The sequence below is a fragment of the Hemiscyllium ocellatum genome, chromosome 45 (genome assembly GCF_020745735.1).
Source record: "Hemiscyllium ocellatum isolate sHemOce1 chromosome 45, sHemOce1.pat.X.cur, whole genome shotgun sequence".
NCBI lineage: Eukaryota > Metazoa > Chordata > Chondrichthyes > Orectolobiformes > Hemiscylliidae > Hemiscyllium > Hemiscyllium ocellatum.
The window spans coordinates 32950425-32969826 of NC_083445.1; the positions used below are offsets into that span (position 1 = coordinate 32950425).

Here is a 19402-nt window from a genome sequence, read left to right on the forward strand (position 1 = left end):
AGAAGGCTCAAACAATCCTTGTGGTTATAAACAGAGGCATTGAGTATAAAACTGAGGAAGTGGTGTTGTACCTTTACAAATCATTGGTCAGACCACATTTGTGCTCAGTTCTGGCCACTTTATTTAAAGAATATTCAAGTTCTGGAGAGGGTTCATGGGAGATTTACGAGAATGATAGCAGGAATGAAGGATTTTACATCCAAGGAAAGATTAGTGACATCAGGCTCCTTCTCCATGGACAGAGAAAATTAAGAGGGGGACCTAATGGGAGTTGTTCACAATTATGAAGAATGTTGACAGCAGAAAGAATATTTTGTTTCCATGAGTTGGTATGTCAGTAATTAGGGGGTCACAATTTCAAGATTGTCAGCAAGAAAGCTAGGAGTGAGAAGAGGAGAAATTCTTTACTCAGAGAGTTGTTAGGATTTGGAACGTATATCCTGGGATCATGGTGAATGTAGATTCCATACGAGGTATGAAAAGAGAGCTGGATATGTATTGAAAGTGATGAAGTTTGAGGGCAATGAGGATAGGGCTGGAGAATGATCCTGTCTTGAATTATTTCCATCTCACCACAATTTAAGCAAAAGATTAGAGTACATTCAATTCATTGGCTCATCTACCTCGATCCATTGACTAGGAGATCAAATGGAGGCTTACGTTAGGAATGGACAGCATAAAAATCTCAAATCTCTGCCATCAACAGTTAGATCGCACTACAGCAGGATAAATTGACCCACTGAGGGTTGAGAGAGAGACAATTATTCAGATGGTTTTTCAAGATAAATCTATCTTTGGAAGTGATATCTTGCTGACTGAAATTGACACAAAGTCTAGCCTAACCTAGCCGTAGACATGTGACATAGCTCCGCCTTCTCTTCCTTGTTCCCCTTATTTGCTGGAAGGTAGGATTACGATTGATTTGTTTGTGAAGCGTCACAGGCTTTCTTCTGTGCTGTCTCACGATATCCGTGGAAGGTTGGCATAAATGTTTCCTTCTTCATCTTGGCCTGGTTCCTCCTCCCCTCCTGTATCTGTGTGCCTCAGGGTAGCGTATGTGATGCAGGATTGTTGCTGCTCCTCTTGGTCAGTCTGAAAACAGGACAACACAGAAACACTGTCGTTAGGAGCAAGACCTACATTGGTGACATTGTGGACAGAGGAGAAGGGTATCTAAGAATACAATGGAAATTTGATCAACTGGGCCAGTGGGCCAAGAAATGGCAGATGAAGTTTAATTCAGGTATATGTGAGGTGTTGCATTTTGGTATGGCAAACCAGGCCAGGACTTATACAGTCAATAGTCCAGTTCTGGGAAGTGTTGCTGAACAGATACCTGGGGGTACAGGTACATAATTGCTTGAATGTGGCACGGTGGTGAAGAAGGCATTTGACATGCTTGCCTTCATCGGTCAGAGCATTGATGACACAAGTTGGGGCATCATGTTACAGCTGTACAGGATGTTGGTGAGGCTACTTTTAGAATACTGTCTACAGTTCTGGTTAGCTTGCTGTAGAAAGGATGTTTTTAAGCCACAAAGGGGACAGAAAAGATTTACAAAGTTGTTACCAAGACTAGAGGGTTAGAGTTATATGAAGAAGCTGGGAGTTTTTCTACCCTGCAGTGTCGGAGGCTGAGGGGTGACCTTATAGAGGTTTATAAAATCATGAGGGACAGAGATAAGGTAAATAACTATAGCCTTTTCCCCAGGTTAGGGGAGTCCAAAACTTGTGGGCATAGGTTTCAGGTGAGAAGGGAAAGATTAAATAGGGATCTGAGAGGTAAATTTATCACACAGAGGGCAGTGCGTATGTGGAATGAGCTGCCAGAGGAAGTGGTAGAGGTAAGTGCAATTATAACATTTCAATGGCATTTGGAAAGGTACGTGGATAAGCAAGGTTTAGAGAGATATGGAGCAAATGCAGACAAATGGGACTAGCTGAGTTTGGGGAACCTGCTCGGCATGGACAGGTTTGGGCCGAAGGGCCTGTTTCTGTGCTGTATGACTCTATGAAAATGTATGAGAGTAAAAGCTTTGCCTGTAAGACAGCAAGCATGTGCAGAAGGAGCTGTGAATATCTGGGATCATTATACAGACCAATTTCTCTTGGCAAAGCACGTGATTGGCACAAGCCTAAACCTGACCCTGCCAAATGTTATTAAACTCTGTACGCTGAACGGGATGTGGCCACCTCTGCTAAGGGGGGAAGTGGATGCCAATCCCGAAATGTCCTTGAGCTAGTTGACTTGCTTGGCCAGAAGGCAGTGAAGAGTTTGCAAAGGGTTAGGAATCATGTGCAGAGCAGAGCGGGTAAGGAGGTCAGATTTCATTCCATTAAGGACCATCGCAGACAGGAACAGGTGAAGGCCATTCGGCCCCTCGAGCCTGCTCAGCCAGTCAATAGCATCGTGGCTGATGCCCCACTCCTCACCTTCACGTTCCTGCATTTAACCGTAGCTCTTGATTCCCTGAATAATCAAGAATCTGTCTATCCCAGAATTAAACCTGCCTCCCTATTCCCACACACAGCTCTATCTGGCAAGGAGTTCCACAGACTCCCAACCCTGTGAGGGAAGAAATTCCTCTTCATCTCAGTCTTCAATTTGGAACCAGATGGTTCTTTGTTCCCGACAACAGTCATCATTAGAGTCTTAACACCAGATCTGTTTTTGTTTAAGTCGAATTCTAAATTCTCCACCTGTCACAGCAAGATTTAAATTCATGTCCTCAGGATATACCCAGGGGTGGGCAGCTGACAACATAGAATCCTACTTTCTGGATTAGTGGTGCTGGAAGAGCCTTGATGGATGCCTGCCTTGAAGAAGTTTCCCTCCTCTCTCTACAAGAATCTCAGGGAGTCCCTCTCCCACTGCAACTCCCAGCTCATTTACTCTATGCTACTTTCTCCCCACCCCCACCCTCTTCTACCTTATCTCTCCACCCTTCAGGCTCTCTGCCTTTATTCCTGATGAAGGGCTTTTGCCCGAAACGTTGATTTCGCTGCTCCTTGGATGCTGCCTGAACTGCTGTGCTCTTCCAGCACCACTGATCCAGAATCTGGTTTCCAACATCTGCAGTCATAGAATACTACTTCCCCATTATTTCAGAAATTGAAAGTGAATTGTATCAAAATACAATGTTGAGATCAGAATAAATTGTCCCACACCCTAGAGCTAAACATTGGTGTCACTAGAGTCCCTGCAGTGTGGAAAGAGGCCATTCAGTCCATCTGGCTGCACTAAACCTGTAAGGAACATCCCACCAGGACCCTGTCCCAATCTCTGTAACCCTGCATTAACCATGGCTAATCCCCCTAACATGCACATTGTGGAATCCTATAGTGTGGAAGCAGACCTTTCGGTCCATCGAGTCCACACTGACCCTCTGCATGTTATCTGACACAGACCGAGCACCCCCCCCTTACCTTATCCCTGTAACCCTGCATTTCCTATGGCTAGCCCTCGTAACCTGCATATCCCTCACACTACGGGCAATTTCCCACGGCCAATTCACCTAAGCAGCACATCTTTGGATTATGGAAGGAAACCCACGCAGACACGAGGTTTACGTACAAACTCCACACAGACTGTCACCCGAGGCTGGAATTATACCTGGGTCCCTGGCGCTGTGAGGCAGCAGTGCTAACCACTGAGCCACCGTGCTGCCCAATGTTTTTGCCACTGGCCATGTTGTGATTGGTTAGCTCAGTTGTTTCTGTGCTTGGTTTGCTGACAGCATGTGATTCAGTTCCTGCTCTGGTTGAGATTGTTGTGAATGATCATTCCCTGTGCTTTAGATGTGGTGACTCTCAGATTAAATGGCAAAACAGTTCTGGCCTTTTCTCTCTCTTTCTCCCCCAGACCTCTCTCCCTCTCTCTAGTGAGGCAACAGAGACTTTACATTAACAACCTCCTAAAAACATAACATAGCTGATTTAAAATTAACTGCCATCTTTTTCACTGCAAAATAACTTACATGTTTCCCTCCTGATGCACCATCAGAGCGAGCTGTAAATAAACAAAAAGATATTTTACCAACGGTACATATCTAAATGAACTGGGAGAGGGTGCACAGGGAGATTTATCAGCATATTGTCTTGGAGGCTGGAAGGTTTCATTGCTGGAGATAGGTTGGACAGACTGAACTTGTTGTCCTTACAACAGTGTAGATTAAAAGAGAGGAATATTTAAAATATTGAGGGGCATAAATAGGGTAGACAGGAAGAAATCTTCCCCCTTTGATGGAGAGGCCAATGGCCGGGAGAAGGGGCATAGATTGAAGGTGAGGGGCAGGAGGGTTCGAGGAGAATGTGAGGAGAATGTGAGGGGAATGTGAGGGGAGTGTGAGGGGAGTGTGAGGGGAGTGTGAGGGGAATGTGAGGGGAATGTGAGGGGAGTATGAGGAGAATGTGAGGGGAATGTGAGGGGAATGTGAGGGGAATGTGAGGGGAGTGTGAGGGGAATGTGAGGGGAGTGTGAGGGGAATGTGAGGGGAATGTGAGGGGAATGTGAGGGGAATGTGAGGGGAATGTTGTTCACCCAGAGGGTGGTGGGGAATCTGGAACTTGCTGCCTGTAAGGGTGGGAGAGACAGAAACTCAGCACATTGAAGAAGGGGTTAGGTGTGCACTCACACACCAAGGCAATGGGCCACGTGCTGGGGAAAGGGGATGAGAGAATGGTGAGGCGGCTATATCTGACCAGCACGGACTCAATGGGCCGATGGACCTTGTTCTGGGCTGTAGTCCTCTCAAAAACTGTGACTAACTCACTTTATGATGTGTATTCTACATCCAAGATACCATCAAAATGTAAAGCGTGTTTGTACATTTCATGTTCAGAGACGAGGACTTTGTCTTTGGAAGAGAGATGAAGCAGTTTAGGTCGATCCTCTCTGGAGATTAGAGGGATGAGAGGAGATCTAACTGAGGGATATAGGACACTAAAGGGGGTGGGATTGACAAAGGAGACAGAGAGAGGATGTTTCCTCATGTGGGACAATCTAGAACGAGAGGGTCACTGTTTCAGGAGAAGGGGGTGGGACGGATTGAAAACAGCGATGAGAAGGAATGGTTTCTATCCGAGGGAGGAGGGTTGGGAATCTGTGGGAATTCATCCCTCAATGTGTGGGGCATGTTGGGTGGGTGTGTGTGTGAGTGAGAGTGTGTGGGTGTGTGTGTGTGTGAGTGAGAGTGTGTGAGTGTGTGAGCATATGTGTGTGAGTGTGTGAGAGTGTGAGGGTGAGTGTGTGTGTGTGTGTGTGTGTGTGAGTGAGAGTGTGTGAGTGTGTGAGCGTATGTGTGTGAGTGTGTGAGAGTGTGAGGGTGAGTGTGTGTGTGATATGTGGTGGAGACGGGGGTGAGGAAGGTGAGCAGGTTCCCGAGAGCTCCTGGCCCATATTCTATGTTGGTCATCCAGCTCCCTGAACACCTTTTACTGTGGGTGGCTCATAGCACATGCTCAGAAAGTTCTGAATCTGAGGGGCTAAAGTGTACCGTGCATCACAGGCTATTAGTCACTTACTAACCAAGACCATAAGATATAGCAGTCATTCGGCCCATCAAGTCTGCTTTGCCATTCTGTCATGGCAGATATGTTTTTGAAACCCATTTTCCTGCCTTCTCTCTGTAAACTTGATCCTCTTACAGATCAAGAACCTATCTATCTCTGTTTTAAAGACATTTAATGACAGCCTTCTGCAGTAATGTGTTCTATAGATTCCCCACTGTCTGGCTGCAGAAGTTGCTCCTCATCTTAGATCTAAAGGGACGTCCCTTCACTCTGAGGCTCTGCCCTCAGCTCCTCGTTTGTCCTTCTTGTGGAAGGATCAGCTCCATGTCCACCCTCTCCTAACTTCTCAGTATCCTGCAATTTTCAATCAGATTCTCTCACATCTTTCTAAACTCCATTGAGTTCAGACCTATAGTACTCAACCTCTCCTCATATGACAATTCTTAATCCCTGGGATGTTTCTTGGAAGCCCCCTCTGGACCCCCTCCAAGTTCAGCACATCCTTCCTTAGATAGGTGACCCAAAACTGCTCACAGTGTTCCAAACATAGTCTGACCAGCGCCTTATATAGCCTCAGCAGTCCATCCCTGCTGTTGTATTGTAACACTCTTGAAATGAATGTTCACATTGCATTTGCCTTCCTAACTGCCAACTGAACCTGCCTGCTAACCAGAAGAGAATCCTGAACTGGGACTCCTAAATCCCTTTGTGCTTTAGATTTCCGAAACCTTTCCCTCTTTGGAAAACAGTCTATGCTTCTATTCTTCCTACTAAAGTACATGACCTCACACATTCCCATGCTGGATTCTATCTGCTATTTCTTTGCCCATTCTCTTTGCCTGTCCAAATCCTTCTGCAGCCTCCCTACTTCCTCAACAAGGACCTGTCCTTCCACCTATCTTTGTGTGATCAAAGAAATACTCAGGGCAATGAAATGGCAATACTCCCCTGCGAATGATGCTAGACCCTGAGTGAATGCCTCCTTGCCCCAGAGACAAGGCCAGAAGGGGCCACGCTCAGACATTAAGCTGTAGTATTTTGGCAATAAAAAAATTGACACCCCAGGGCCTAAAGTTTAGGTGTCCCCTTAAAACAAGATGAATGATGTAGCAATTAGCCATTAGTGTAACTTACTGTCTTCCAACTCACATTTCAACGTAGTTGTCAACGTAGTTGACATAGATGGAACATGACTATGATGTAGCTGAATTGCAAACACGATTCGTTATTAATAAATTGGAATGATGTAAAAAGATTTGGAAAGCTTGGGCAGATCTTTGCTCTATTATGATAGCCAAGAGCAACACTAGCGATGTTTAAAAGTTGAGATAAACTAGAGAAAATCTCCACTTTCACTGAGCCAGCAATCTGATAAAAATATATATATACTGTATCCTTTACCAGCGTTTCTTGGCTTTGAGATGGTGATGACCGAGTACACCAAGCTGCCATCTGTTTTGGAGTCATCTATAAATTCAGAAACAATCAGCAATGTGAATCAAAGGGTTAGAAAAAAGAATGTTAAAACAGCAGCAAATGAAGCCTCAAAATTAAATACAGCGTAATAATTAACATCAGAGAAGCAACCCAGCAGGAATATAAACTGAAACTCATGGCTGTGTATTGATCTTTATCAAAGCAGTTCACAAACCAGGTGACTCAACATTGAATGGGTATTTTGCATCAACATTCACTACAAAGTTTGAACCTACCCTCCCAGAGCAAGCCCACAATAGGGAAGCGGATGCCCTGGGGAAATGTCCAATTTTTTTTACTATTATTCACTCCTGGGATGTAGGTATCTCTGGTCGGGCCCAGCGTTCATCGCCCAACACATCCCTAGTTGTCCCTCGAGAAGGTAATGGTGAGCTGCCTTCTTGAACTGCTGCAGTCCATGTTCTGTATGTAGACACACAATGCTCTTAGGGAGGAAATTCCAGGATTTTGACCCAACGACACTGAAGTGGTGTTATGTTTCCAAGTCAGGACACTGAGTGGCTCAAGGGGGAACGTGCAGAGTGTGGTGTTCCCATGTATCTGCTGCCCTTGTCATTTTAGATGGAAGTGGTCATGGGTTTGGAAAGTGTTGTCTCAGGATCTTTGGTGAATTTCTGCAGTGCATCTTGTAGCTCGTACATACTGCTGTTACCGATCTTTGGTTGTGGAGGGTGTGGATGCTTGGGGATGTAGTGTCAATAAGCAGGCCTGCGTTGTCCCTGAATGGTATTGAATTTCTCAAGTGTTGTTGGAGCTGCATCCATGCAAGCAAGGGGGAGTATTCCCTCACACTCCTACCTTGTGCTTGGGATACTTATCATGGCTCAATCTGGGCAGATTCTGACCATATGTATCACCCTAAGGAATAAAAGAATGAAATCATGAAGAATCAATTTGTTCTGTCTTCCTCTGGTGGATCCCGATGAGAATGTGTTTTGGGTATGAGCAGGTAGGGAAAGAGTTAAGTTCTGAGTTTTGTGAAACAAGAGGTTCAGCTGAGCATGACTCAGGTCGGATAAGAACTTGCAGTTAACAAGAGGGTGCTGGAGGTAAGGGTAATGGGTCAACAAGGTGGAAAAGCAGTCATTAAGTAGAGCCATTTAACAAGATGAGGCAGCATTCAGTATGTAAAGTCAGTTAACAAGGTGGAAAGTATTCATTATGTAAAGCCACTTATTCATTGTGTAACAGAAGATAGCTTAATCTTTACTTGTTGATTGTAATGGTCACCCTTATCTAATGCTCCTCCCTGTAAAAAGACTATATAGTTCATTGAGAAACTGCTGTTCCAGAGAAGATCATGAACTCATGTCCCTGTGCACAGGGGTGATCATTCTCTCTCCCTCCAGGGCGAGGAATAAAGATTAAGGAGGTAAAACTATACTGTGTCTCTGAGTGTTTTACTTTGACTGGGGCAGGGAGGGCTGTTCGGAAACAGAACGACACTGAGTCGACCCTAAACATTAAAAGTTGCGCCATATCCATTACACACAGCCTCTCTCAGATATACAGAAACCCGTTCTGCCGTTTAATAATAATTCTCAGAGTCCACCCAAAGGCAGGGCTATGGAGTGAGGTCATAGATCATCCACTGAATGGTGGAACAGGCTTGATGGGCCCAATGGCCCCTTCCTGTTCTGTTATACACCTATTTGATATTCATAAGTTATGCAACCTCCCCACCCCACGCACAGTCACAAAGTGGCATTACCACACATCAGAGCAATTAGTGAGGAAATACAGGCAGAAAGCCCAAAGATTTGTTTTTACACATTGTAGATTCCTGCCATCCTCTGGGTGAAATAATCCTCAAATCCTTCTCTCAACCTCTTACCCATCACTTTAGAATGATGCCACCCCCCCTTGTTCCTGACCTTTCAACTAAGGGAAACAGCTGCTTCCTGTTCCCCATCTATGTCCCTCATAATGGAGTCACACAGCAAGGAAACAGACCCTTCAATCCAACCAGTCCATGCTGTCCATAATCTCAAACTAAACTAGTGCCAGCTTTTTGCATTTAGCCCCTATCTCTCCATTGTACTTATCCAAATGTCTTTTAAATGTTGTAACTGTCACTGTATCCACCACTTGCTATGAAAGTTCATTCCACATGTGAACCACCCTCTGTTATTAAAAAAAAATGCCCCTCATGTCATTTAAAAGAAAAATTTTCCTTTCACCTGAAACATATCTGAGTTGAAAAGTGTGTTGCTGGATAAACACAGCAGGTCAGGCAGCATCCGAGGAGCAGGAGAATCGACGTTTCAGGCATAAGCCCTTCTTCAGGATTCTCCTGCTCCTCGGATGCTGCCTGACCTGCTGTGCTTTTCCAGCACCACACTTTTCAACTCTGGTCTCCAGCATCTGCAGTCCTCACTTTCTCCTGAAGCATATCTCCTGAAACACCACCCCACCCAACGGAAAAGACACCTGCCTTTCACTTTATCTGTGCTCATCATCATTTTTAAAACCCCGTATAAGGTCACCCCTCAAACCCCTATCCTCCAGTATAAAATGTCCCAGCCTTTCCAGCTTCTCCCTATCACTCAAACTCCCCAGTCCTGGTAACATTCTGGTAAATCCTTTTTGTACCCTCTCCGGCTTAATTATATCCTTCCTAGAACAAGTCACCCAGAAGTGTACACGGTATCCAAAAGTGGTCTCACCAATGTCTTGTACTACCTCAACATGACATACCAACTCCTATACTCAGTGGTCTGAGCAATGAAGGCAAGTGCGTTAAATGTCTTCTCAAGCACCCTGTCTACCTGTGTCACAAACTCCAAAGAATTATGTACCTGAACTGTAGGTGTTTCTGCTCTCCAACACTACCCATATTATACACCGCTATCATGTCCCCCCCCTCCCATCAACCTTCTCTGTTGTAAAAGAAACAACCCAAACTACCCTCCATCCCTTACAGAGAGAGAGAGAGATCTTCCCAATCAGACAAATACTAGCGTGAGCACTGACCAACATGTGACAGTGTAGAATCAGCAGCTCACAGATTCACACTCACCGTTCATTCGACTTGGCCTGATAGTTGCGTATTCAAAATTTCCTACGGGTCTGTTCTCACTCGTGCCCTCAGTTCGATTTCCCATCGCCTCCCTTGGAATAAAATATTTCTGGATCATTACCCAACCGAGTTCCAATCCCGCTCATGACAACGATTTGCGGCTGTTATGTACAAAAACCTCTGGCAACAAGTTCAGAGTCCAAGGTCGCAAGGAATGACTTCCAGGAATTGTTCAGAAAGTAGCTGCAAATGTCGACATTCATAGAATAGTAAAGTTTTACCGTATGCAAGGAGGCCATTTGTATCTTTACCAGCTCCTGAAAGACCTACCCAGGTAGTCCCACTCTCAATCCCTATCTCTGTCACGCTCTAACATCATCTTCCTATGGAACCCCACCTCCACCACTCTCCCAGGCAGTACAGTCCAAACTCAAAAACCCTCTGAGGAAAGACATTTCTCCTCATCTCACTCTCACTAACTATCTTGAAATTCGTACCTGCTAGTTACTGATAGGCCTGTGTGTGGGAAACAGAATATTCTTCTTTCCGCTGTCAGAATTGTACATAATTTTCAACACCTCAATTAGGTCACCACTTCATCTTCTCTTCTCCATAGAGAATAAGCTCGCTCTCTCAAACCTTTCCCTGAATCTAAACCCCCCCATTCCTGGTATCATTCCAGTAAATCTCTTTCACACTCTCTCCAGGGTTTGAACATCCTTCCTTAAAAAACACCTTCCTGAACAGAACAAAACTGGGCTGGATAATAGAGACCTAACTCCTTTCTTTAGTTGTATTCCTAAATTTAGCTTCTGTTGCCCACAAAGGTAAGGTTCTCTCTCCCACACACACGAAGAAATATCCAACAGATCAAAGATCTCTCACCTTCCAACTGATCATCATGATCTAATATTCTCCATTCACTACTTGTGTTCCTACCAGAAATAATTTCTTTTCTTGCCCTCTGTGTTATGTCGGGTTTTGGATTAGCTTATTTGGCTGGATAGCTGGTTTGGAATATTGAGTAAAATCGCCAGTGTGGGTTCAAATTCCTCACCAGCTGGGTTACCATTAAGGACTCTCCTTCTGAACATCACCCCTTGTCTAAGGCACAGGTTAAACCACTCTCTCTCTCTCTCTCTCTCTCTCTGACACTCCAGTTTAAGTCTAATAGGTGTCTTGTACAAGTTCTACATCACCTCCCTGTTCTCGGACTCTACACCCCTTTTAATAAAACCGAGGACACTGTGTTTTATTAACCTCTCTCCCCCGTCCCGTAACCTTAACTGACATGTGCCCATTTCTCCCTCTGCTCCAGCACCCCCTTTAGAATTGTATCCCCTACTTTATATTGTATTTCCATTTCTTCCAAACAATGTTCAGCAACAAATTTCTGTTGAGTCATTTCTGTCTTTATTCACTAATGTACACAAATTAAAACCTGTTTTGTTAAATCAAAGTTCATTTTCTCCCTCCCTGTAGTTTTGATTCATTTTCTCATTCCTAACTAACAATAGAACTCCAGATTGAGTCCATTCAGCCCCTTGGGAGGCTGCTCCCCACATCGATACAATGGTGGTTGATCCCATCTCAGCCTGAACTCCACTTTGCTATTCCTGTTCCCTTTGACGTGTCACAGATTAAAACTTTGACTGTCTCCTCCTTTAATTTATTCATTTCCCAGCATTGTTGGGGGTGGGGAATGGTGGGGAGGTTTCCACTGAATCACAACTCCCTCTTCATTTGAGAGAATTCATTCCCCTTTACCTCGGTTTTTGATCTACCTCACTGTCTTCTCCTGAAATGATGACCCTCTCATGAAAGATTCTTCTACATGAGGAACATCTCTCTGCATCTCCTTTGTCAATCTCCCTTTTAGTGTCTTATATCCCTCAATTAGATCTCCTCTCATCCAAACTCCAGGGAAACTGCTTAAACTTTCATCTCAGGTAAACCCTTCGTCTCTGGAAATGGCACTGAATGCCTCCAGTATAGCTACATCTATAAAGAAATCAAAAAAGAACCTATCTCTTCTCATCAGACTAACCTTTCAGCTTGGCAATCAATTCAGTGAATCTCCTCTGAACTCCCTCTAAATCAACTGCTTCCCTCATCAAGTAAAGGGACCAAAACTCTACGCAGTCCTTTGGGATGTGGAAACTCCAATGCCTTGTCCAGTTGCAGTAACGCTTCCCTACTTTCGTACTCCATTCCTTTAGCAATTAGTGCCTTTCTTATTCTCTACTGTAGCTGTGTGTTAGCTTTCTGAGATTCATACACAACGAATCCTAGATCCCTCTGCACTGACACATTTTGACCTTTCTCTCCCATTCAGATGATAGCTTGCCTTTTTCAATTCTTCCAGCTACAATGGATAACCTGACCACTAATGGGACTGAGAGAGTGTCCTCGATTTGAACTGTTGTGTTCTAGATTCGCAAACAATGTAGATACAATGGTCCATACCTCCAAACTGTTTGACAAATGTAAATTGCTGGGTTTGCACCCCAGACTGATGTTCAGCCCATTCGGACGGTGCTTGAATGCTGTGAGAAGTTGCGAACCATCTCGCTAACTTACCTGTGCTGCTGGGAACTGCTGGACGAATCAGCTGGAGAACATAAGAGAGAAAGAACATGGGTAAGTTTTACTGTAAGTATGCAGGGTCACCTGTTTGCAAATGAATCTGGCTTCTGTGACTGATGTGCAAGCAACAATTATTCAAAGATTAATCTTTATTTTATATCTACGCTGACCATTCCTCTGAACACAACACATCACTTTGTATGTCTCCCCAAGTAATTTCATCTGCCACTTGTTCAGCCTGCCCACATCCTCGCAAAGCACATTCTCACACACAGTGTTTTATTACTGTTTTTATTCACTTGTGTTATGTGGACATCACTGGCTGGGCCCAGCATTTATTATCCATCCCTAGTTGCCCCTTGAGAAGGTGGGGGTGAGCTGCCAAATTGAACCACTGCAGTCCCTGTGCTGTAGGTAGACCCACAATAGCATTAGAGAGGGACTTCCAGGATTTTGACTCAGAGACACTAAAGAAATGGCTGATATATTTTCAAGTCAGGATGGTGCATCGCTCAGAGGGGAACTTGCAGGTGGTGGTATCTGCTGCCCTTGTCCTTCTAGATGGAAATGGTCATTGGTTTGAAAGGTGCTGTCTGAGGATCTTTGGTGAATTTCTGCAGTGCATCTTGTAGATGGGACGCACTGCTGTTAGTAAGCACAGGTGGAGGGAGGGGATGCTTGTGGATGTGGGGCCAATCAAGCACAAGCTGTATAGTCCCTGGATGGTGTTCGACTTCTTCAGTATTGTCTACAAGTGAATGAGTGAGTGATTGAGTGTGGCATGGGTGTGTGTGTGTGTGTGTCAGTGTGCATGAGTGTGTGAAAGTGTGTTTGAGAATGTCAATGGGAATGTGGGTGTGTGTGTCTCTCTCCCACACATATGCACACCTTCATACTCTCAATCCAACACACTCACAGATGTATACTACTCTCATACATGCACTCTCGCACTCTATGTGAGCAACATGAGTTTGAAATCCAAACCAAGTCCCAACTGGACAAGGATTGACAGGGTTACCTGTTGAGTGTCTCACCCACCTTGTTTCCTGTTCCGGAGTTTAATGGGAAGCAATGTGATGAGAGAAAGGATCAGAAACAGTGGGACAATGAGTACTGCCATCTCAGCGCTGTGTGCCTGTGCTGGATTCAGAGAGGGATTTCCTGTCAATAACATCATTCCTTCAGTAAACACCAACCCCAGTGTTCCCTATTGCATCAACCCCCTGACAATACCCATCCATTTGGAGGGAAACCCTTGTGTCCCTTAAATTCCCTCCAAGCGCTCACGATCAGTGACATTGCAGTTTGTATGCAGCCTCTCTCATGAACAACATCCCACCAATCCAACCCAGACTGTTTGGTGCCAAACTCAAAAGATCACTCTGCACCCATTCCCCCAAATTTTCAACTAGAAATGATTATCCCTCATTTTACTCTGCATATGTCGAGGCAAAAACTTCTCTTTGTCCTCAACATGTCGGTCGTAACTGGGCCATTCACAGAGAAATATTGAAAGTATCATCAGGAGGAGGCCATTCAGCCCTTCCAGCCTGCCTCACCCATTCAATGGGATCATGGCTGATCAACCAGCTGAGTCCCCTGTCTTCCCACACTCTCCCTTTCACCCCTAAGAACTCTATCCAACTCCTTCCTGAACAACATTCAGTGTTCTGGCCCTGACAGAGAATTCCACAGGCTCCCCACTCTTCGGGTGAAGACATTTCTCCCCATCTCAGTCCTGCCCCATCTCCTTTAGACTGTGACCCCCTGGTTCTGGACTCTCCGCCCAGTCACCGGGAACACCCTCCTTGTGTTTACTCTGTCTAGTCCTTGTTAGAAGTTTATAGGTTTCAATGAGATTTCCCTCCTCATTCTTCTAAACCCCAGTGGATATAATCCTAACCCTAGCCGATCCAGTCTCCCTCCATCGGTCAGTTCTGCTATTCCAGGAATCAGTCTGAGAAATGTTTGCTGTATTCCCTCTGTAACCAGAATGTCCTTCCTGGGATATGGAGACTCCAAACGGCACACAGAGTTCTCCAGGGTCTGGTCTCACTCCTGTCTATTGCAGTGAGACATCCCCACTTCTGAACTCGAATTCTCTCATTATGAAGGTCTCCCTTATCTAAGGAAGGATGTTACACACACTCTCTCTCCACAGATACTCCCAGACCTTCTGAGTTTCTCCAGCAAACTTTTTTTAAAGTATTCAAACCAAGCCTTCAGACAGAACCCAGTGAATAACAAGCATGGATCACGGATGAAGAATGAATTACCTGGCACTGTGAGGTCGATGAAATTACTGGTCACATTAAATATCGTTCCACTGGGCGCCCTGTTGATCGCGCCGCACTGGTATCGGCCTTGGTGCTGCGACTGGAAGGATTCAATGTCCAGCTCTCTCCTGTCTGAGCTAAAGTTGTAATTTCCACTAGCATTGTTTAAGGCTTCCTGCTGAAAGTACCATTGAAAGAAGGGTCCTGTACCTCGGCTCAATTCACACTCCAGAACGAGACGGCTCCCAATCAGAATCTCTGTTTTATTGGCTTTGTTGATGAGGGAAACGCCAGCAACAGGAACTGGAACAAACAAGATAAAAAAGAAATCAATGATCAGCTGTTCAATGTGTCATTATTTTCCTGATGTTGTCTTCAATGACAGGATAATAACTGAGTGAAAAGAGAAATTAATCGAGTGAGATTTCATGTCATTGCAAAGTATCTGTCTGTTATAAAATCTACACTTTGAAAAATTTGTCTTAACAATGAATGGTCAAATGGTACATCAACCATCCATGGCCCTCTTAATATTCAATGGTGTTACCATCACTGTCACCACACCCCACCCAATATCAACATCCTAGGGGTTACCCTCACTGTCCCCACCCCCACCCCACCCCACCCCACCCCCACTACTAACATCCTGGGGGCTATCCTCACTGTCCCTACCCCACCCCACCCCCACTATCAACATCCTGGGGGTTACCCTCACTGTCCCCATCCCCACTATCAACATCCTGGGGGTTACCCTCACTGTCCCCACCCCACCCCCACTATCAACATCCTGTGGGTTACCGTCACTCTCCCCACCCCCACCCCACCCCCACTATCAACATCCTGTGGGTTACCCTCACTGTCCCCACCCCCCACCCCACCCCCACTACCAACATCCTGGGGGTTACCCTCACTGTCCCCACACCCCCACCCCCACTACCAACATCCTGTGGGTTACCCTCACTGTCCCCACCCCCCACTATCAACACCCTGGGGGTTACCCTCACTGTCCCCACCCCCACTATCAACATCCTGGGGGTTACCCTCACTGTCCCCACCCCCACCCCTAACCCCACCCCCCACTATTAACATCCTCGGGGTTACCGTCACTTGTCCCCCCCTCACCCCTTCCCACCCCCAACTACCAATATCCTGGGGGTGACCAGCCTCCCTCCATCTCCTACTGTCTGAGCTTTGACCTTTCTCTGATGAATAGCTTCACATTGGATCAGACAGGCAGAGATGTACAGCGCAGAAAAATGCCCTTCAGCCGACCGACTCCATGCTGCTCAAAAGCAACCAGCTCTCTATTCTCTGATCTCATTTTTCCAGCACATAGGTTCCTCATGGAAACAGGCCCTTCGGCCCAACGGGTCCCTGCAGACCAGGTCTCACAAACTGAACTCATCCCATTTACCTGCACTTGGCCCATATCCCTCTAAATCTTTCCTGTCGCTGTATCTTTCCAAATGCCTTTTAAAGGTTGTTATTATACCCACTTCTACCAGCAGCTCCTTCCATAACCGCACCACCGTCTGTGGGAAAAAGATAGCGCTCAGGTCCCTTTTAAACCTGTTCCCTCTCACCTTAAACCAATGCCCTCTCGGTTTGGACTCCCTGCCCTGGGGAAAAGACCTTGGCTATTCACCATATCCAACTCCCTATTTCAGCAGGAAAATACAAGTGAAATGTCGAGAACCCTTTGCTCTGACTCTAGCCTTGGCAACACTCGTGCACATCTGATGTGATCAGGGTTTCTGCTTCTCCCACCCTTACAGGCAGCAAGTTCTAGAGTCCCCACCACCCTCTGGGTGAATAACATTCCCCTCACACCCTCTATAACCCTTCTGCCCCATACCTTCAGTCAATGCCCCTTCCCCACCCCGGTCACTGATCCCTCCATTAAGTGGGGAAGGCTTCTTCTTGTCTACCCAATTGACACCCCTTATCATTTCAAACATCTCAATCATGACCCCCACCCTAGTCTCAATCTCTCCTGATATAAGGAAAATACCCTCAGTCTGTCTCATCTCTCTCCATCACAGAAACTCTCCAGCCCCCAAGGCAATACCCTGGTAAATCTCCCTCTGTACCTACCCCCACTGCTATCACTTCAGTCCGATCATGTGGATTTGTAGACAGAAACTCACTGATCACTGAAATGGCGATGAATTTGCTGTATTGGAGAGATCCTCCCTCCTGGTTCGAAACAGCACAACGATAATTGCCCTCTTGACTTTGACTGATGTTGATGATAGTGTGTATGGTTCTGCTGTGGTTGGAGTATTCCCAGTAAATCTCCTCGCCTTCCATGTAGAAAATATATTGAATTGGGGTCGAACCACTGGTGACGGAGCAGTTCAGCGAGGTGCTGTCTCCCTCCACTACCTTGTTTCCAGGGTGGACACTCAGCTCTGGGACTGACACAGGGATGCCTGTGATTGGAACAAACTGTTGGGTACTTTCCTGAAACAGGAATTGTTGTAATAGAACAAAGAAAATTTACAGCTCAGGAACAGGCTCTCCAAGCCTGAGTCAATCCAAATCCATAGTCTAAACCTCTTGCCCAATTCATAAGCACCCATATCCCTCTGCTCCCCACCCACTTATGCATCTGTCCAGATGCATGTTAAATGAATCTATCATGGCAGCCTCTACTACCTCTGCTGGCAACATGTTCCAAACGCCCACCACCCTCTGTGTAAAGTACTTTCCGCATGTATCCCCCTTAAAATTATCATCTCTCACCTTGAACACGTGACCTCTCATTATTGAATCCCTCACCCTGGGAAAAAAACTTATGATTATCCATCCTGTCTATACCCTACATGATCTTGTAGACCTCAGTCAGGTGTACATAATGTTCAGCAGCAAGTTGCATTTCCAACCACACAATCAGGGAGACGTACAGAGACACTTAGAGAGTCAGAAAGAGACATAGAGGGTCATGGAAAAACGCAGAGAGATATAGAGAGGGACAGAGAGAGATGTAATGAAACAGAGTCTTAGACAGTCAGAGAGAGACATAGAGAGATGCAAAATCAGAGCGTCTTTGAGATGAATAAATACACAATCATAGAGAGGCATGGAGATTTACATTGTTGTGGAGAGAGATAGAGATACATAGAAAGACAGACAAAAAGAGACAGAGAGACAAATATTGAGGTTTGTACAGTCCTGACATCACCTCCCAATGCTTTATAATCTGTGTCACGACTGATAAAGGCAAGTGTCTCATCTGCCTTCTTCACCTCCCTATGAACCTGTCCAGCCGCCTTAGCGATCTGAAGACTAGCTCCCCAAGATCCCTCTACTCCTCTGAACCTGCCAAAGGCTGGAGCTAATACAACATAAAAAGCCCTCAATCTTCACATGAAATCCAGGCCCAGGAAGCAGAAACACTGGCAATGCAAAAGAAAGCTGCAAAGCGGCTGGAGAGGGTGGATAACTTGTGAGGTGTGGAGAGGGTCTTAAGATAGCAATAAATACGTGTGCACAAAATCAAGAGAAAGTGCAAACTCTGAAGCACAAAAAGCAATGTTATCCCCTGTTGACAGAGACAGGCTGAGCAGACTATACCTTACATTCACAACAGTTTGAATAACAGGCAAAAGAATGAAATAAATGGTGATGTAGTTTACGTTTGATTGAAATGGGAATCATGTTGCTCTTTTTCCTCAGTTTACTGTCGTTAATCATGACTTCACATTGGTAAGTCCCCGAATGCTGCAATGTTGCCTCTTCTGTTATATAACTGCTCTTCTCTGGGGGGAGTTTGAGAGATTCCCCATTTTTGTAAAATGTGTACAACAGGGGATGATCATCTTGAAAGGGTTCAGCCAAACAGACAAGCTTGAAGTGTTCACCAATGAATACTTCCATATCAGGGTCAGCTTGCAACATTGGCTCAGAACAGAAATCTATAACAGAACAAAAAACACAGAGATATAAGCGCAATGAATGCTGGAGATCTGAGACAAAACTCAGAAAATGCTGGAGAAACGCAGCAGATCTGGCAGCATCTGTGGAGAGAGGACCAGAATCAACGCTTTGAGTCCTTTGTCCCAGCTTTGGAACAGCAATCCTGCCAAAATATAGAAATAAGGGGACTGTATTTGTTTCTACACATAATGCCATATTAGATTACTTACTTACAGTGTGGAAACAGGACCCCGGCCCAACAAGTCCACACCGACCCGCAACCCACCCAGACCCATTCCCCTACATTTACCCCTTCACCTATCACTACAGACAATTTAGCATGGCCAATTCACCTGACCTGCACATCTTCGGACTGTGGGAGGAAACCAGAGCACCCGGAGGAAACCCACACAGACACGGGGAGAATGTGTAAACTCCACATAGTCAGTTGCCTGAGGCGGGAATTGAACCCGGGTCCCTGGCGCTGTGAGGCAGCAGTGCGAACCACTGTGCCACCATGCTACCCATGCCTTTATGAAATTTCTATCACATGATCACAAAACTCTTGGGAGAGCAGCTGACAAGGGTTTTGAAG

General features: G+C 45.5%; 1 protein-coding gene across 1 annotated transcript; it reads right to left on the reverse strand.

Annotated features, from left to right (window-relative positions):
- Positions 1-806: 806 nt before the first annotated feature.
- LOC132835896 (uncharacterized) lies at positions 807-16856 on the reverse strand. The gene is made up of 8 exons (XM_060854988.1): positions 16745-16856; positions 14890-15192; positions 13652-13753; positions 12608-12638; positions 10028-10119; positions 6913-6978; positions 3978-4009; positions 807-1092 (listed from the first exon to the last, which is right to left on the reverse strand). The coding sequence occupies exons 1-8, from the start codon at positions 16854-16856 to the stop codon at positions 961-963; spliced, it is 870 nt and encodes a 289-aa protein (XP_060710971.1). The 3' UTR covers positions 807-960.
- Positions 16857-19402: the final 2546 nt, after the last annotated feature.

What these genes read in the sequence shown, in the direction of transcription:
- LOC132835896 (XM_060854988.1), bottom strand. Translation starts at nt 16,856, where the DNA reads ATGATTGAGATGTTTGAAATGATAAGGGGTGTCAATTGGGTAGACAAG. An exon ending in CATCGACCTCACAGTGCCAG is followed by an intron (nt 13,754 to 14,889) that starts GTAATTCATTCT and finishes CTCTGAATCCAG; the next exon opens with CACAGGCACACAGCGCTGAG. An exon ending in CAGGCCAAGTCGAATGAACG is followed by an intron (nt 6,979 to 10,027) that starts GTGAGTGTGAAT and finishes CTGAATTTATAG; the next exon opens with ATGACTCCAAAACAGATGGC.